The sequence below is a fragment of the Rattus norvegicus genome, chromosome X (genome assembly GCF_036323735.1).
Source record: "Rattus norvegicus strain BN/NHsdMcwi chromosome X, GRCr8, whole genome shotgun sequence".
NCBI classification, from domain to species: Eukaryota; Metazoa; Chordata; class Mammalia; order Rodentia; family Muridae; genus Rattus; species Rattus norvegicus.
The window spans coordinates 91,155,180-91,157,784 of NC_086039.1; the positions used below are offsets into that span (position 1 = coordinate 91,155,180).

Genomic DNA, 2,605 nt, shown 5'->3' on the forward strand with positions numbered 1-2,605 from the left:
TCTCCCTATTTATTCAATTTAGTTCTTGAAGTTCTAGCCAGAGCAATCAGACAACAAAAGGAAGTCAAGGGGATACAGATCGGAAAAGAAGAAGTCAAAATATCAGTATTTGCAGATGATATGATAGTATATTTAAGTGATCCCAACAGTTCCACCAGAGAACTACTAAAGCTGATAAACAACTTGAGCAAAGTGGCTGGGTATAAAATTAACTCAAATAAATCAGTAACCTCCCTCTACACAAAAGAGAAACAAGCCGAGAAAGAAATTAGGGAAATGACACCCTTCATAATAGACCCAAATAATATAAAGTACCTCGGTGCAACATCAACGAAGCAATTAAAAGATCTGTACAAAAAGAACTTCAAGACTCTGAAGAAAGAAATTGAAGTTCGAGTTGTACCTCCACGGGGCCTGAGGGGCCGGGGAGCGCATCCCGCCCCCGCTGCCACCACCATTGCCACTGCTCACTCACTCCAGAGTCCCTGGCCTCTGCCTGAGGTGGGGGCGCTGCGGGCGCGTGTGAGCCGGCCGCCTTCCCGTTGCTGCCCGTGTTCTTGCCGTCGGGGCATACGTCGACGTGTGCCTGCATCCGGCTCCAGATGCTTGCGATTTTAGTGGGACCTAACTTGGAGGCCTATGGTGCAAGTATCAGGATTACTTTTGCCCCCAAGGCTAATTGCAGATCTCCTCATGTTGAACTATGGGATTCCACAGAGAATGAGACTCTCATCCTTTTTCCATCAGTGAGCCACTCTTCCCAGCTTTCTCCCACCATCCACTGACCTCATGTCTACCATACTCCTGAATTTGGACTTTGGGGAACCTTCGAAAAAGGCATTTGGAGGAAATGCCAAACATCAACGTTTTGTCAAGAAGCGAAGGTTCTTGGAACAGAAAGGATTTCTGAGTAAAAAGAACCAACCCCCTAGCAAGGTGTCTAAATTAAACTCAGAACCTCCAAAGAAAGGGGAAACTTCAAGAGTAGATAGCATTTCGAAGATCCTTTCATGCCTAAAGAAGAAGAAAGAGGCAGCTGCATCCAAGAGGGACTCCGAACAGTCCAAAGACAAGAAAGCATCATTGTCATGGCTGACCCCTGCTCCTTCAAAGAAGACTGATTCTGTTGTGGCTAAAATAGATTTGCTTGGGGAGTTGCAGAGTGCCCTTCCAAAGCCTAAGAGACGCACCCAGAAGAAGGGCTCTAAGAAGCCCTTGAAAAAGAAAATTGCTACAGAAAACTCCACCCAAACTCAGTCAAAGGATAAAGGCTCCAACAGGAAGCCCTTGAAGAAAAATGCTGTACAGAACTCCACCCAAGCTCAACCAGAGGATAAGTGCCCTAAAGTCCCTCAAAGCTTGCCAAGGAAGATGGTGGCAATAGACTGTGAAATGGTGGGCACGGGACCCAAGGGGCGTGTGAGTTCCTTGGCTCACTGCAGCATCGTGAATTACAATGGAGATGTGCTTTATGATGAGTACATCTGCCCCCCATGCTATATCGTGGACTACCGGACCAGGTGGAGTGGCATCCGGAAGTGCCACATGGTTAATGCTACCCCCTTTAAGACTGCTCGGAGTCAGATCTTGAAGATACTCTCAGGGAAGGTAGTGGTAGGACATGCCATTCATAATGACTACAAAGCCCTACAGTACTTTCATCCCAAGTCCCTCACTCGAGACACTTCCCAAATACCGCTCCTCAACCGGAAGGCTGACTGCCCAGAAAATGTCACTTTGTCACTGAAGCATCTCACCAAGAAGCTGCTGAGTCGGGACATCCAGACTGGACTAAGTGGACATTCCTCGGTGGAAGATGCCCAGGCCACATTGGAGCTGTACAAGTTGGTTGAAGTTGAATAGGAACAGCATCTGGCCCAGAATCCTCCAGAAAATTAGCAGTCCCAGGGAGACACATGCAGTAGACCAACCCACAGTACTGCCAGCTTCTCACCTGTAGAAGCTGGAATCATTGGGGAGAGGAGCTTGACCAGAGACTTAATACCCATTGAAATATCATCTCAGCTCTTGTGAAAAAAAAAAAAGAAATTGAAGAAGACCTCTGAAGATGGAAAGATCTCCCATGCTCATGGATTGGCAGGATTAATATAGTCAAAATGGCCATTCTACCAAAAGCGATCTACAGATTCAATGCAATCCCCATCAAAATACCAATCCAATTCTTCAAAGAGTTAGACAGAACAATTTGCAAATTCATCTGGAATAACAAAAAAACCCAGGATAGCTAAAACTATCCTCAACAATAAAAGGACTTCAGGGGGAATCACTATCCCTTAACTCAAGCAGTATTAAAGAGCAATAGTGATAAAAACTGCATGGTATTGGTACAGAGAAAGACAGATAGGCCAATGGAACAGAATTGAAGACCCAGAAAAGAACCCACACACCTATGGGCACTTGATTTTTGACAAACGAGCCAAAACCATAAAATGGAAAAAAGATAGCACTTTCAGCAAATGGTGCTAGTTCAACTGGAGGTCAGCATGTAGAAGAATGCAGATCGATCTATTCTTTTCACCCTGTACAAAGCTTAAGTGCAAGTGGATAAAGGACCTCCACATCAAACCACATACACTCAAACTAA

At 45.4% G+C, this 2,605-nt stretch overlaps 1 protein-coding gene across 1 annotated transcript; it reads left to right on the forward strand.

The window, feature by feature from the left end:
* Positions 1-562: 562 nt before the first annotated feature.
* On the forward strand, positions 563-2,049 carry Isg20l3 (interferon stimulated exonuclease gene 20 like 3). The gene has a single exon (XM_039100327.2). The coding sequence runs from the start codon at positions 790-792 to the stop codon at positions 1,861-1,863; it is 1,074 nt and encodes a 357-aa protein (XP_038956255.1). The 5' UTR covers positions 563-789; the 3' UTR covers positions 1,864-2,049.
* The last annotated feature ends 556 nt before the right edge of the window (positions 2,050-2,605 follow it).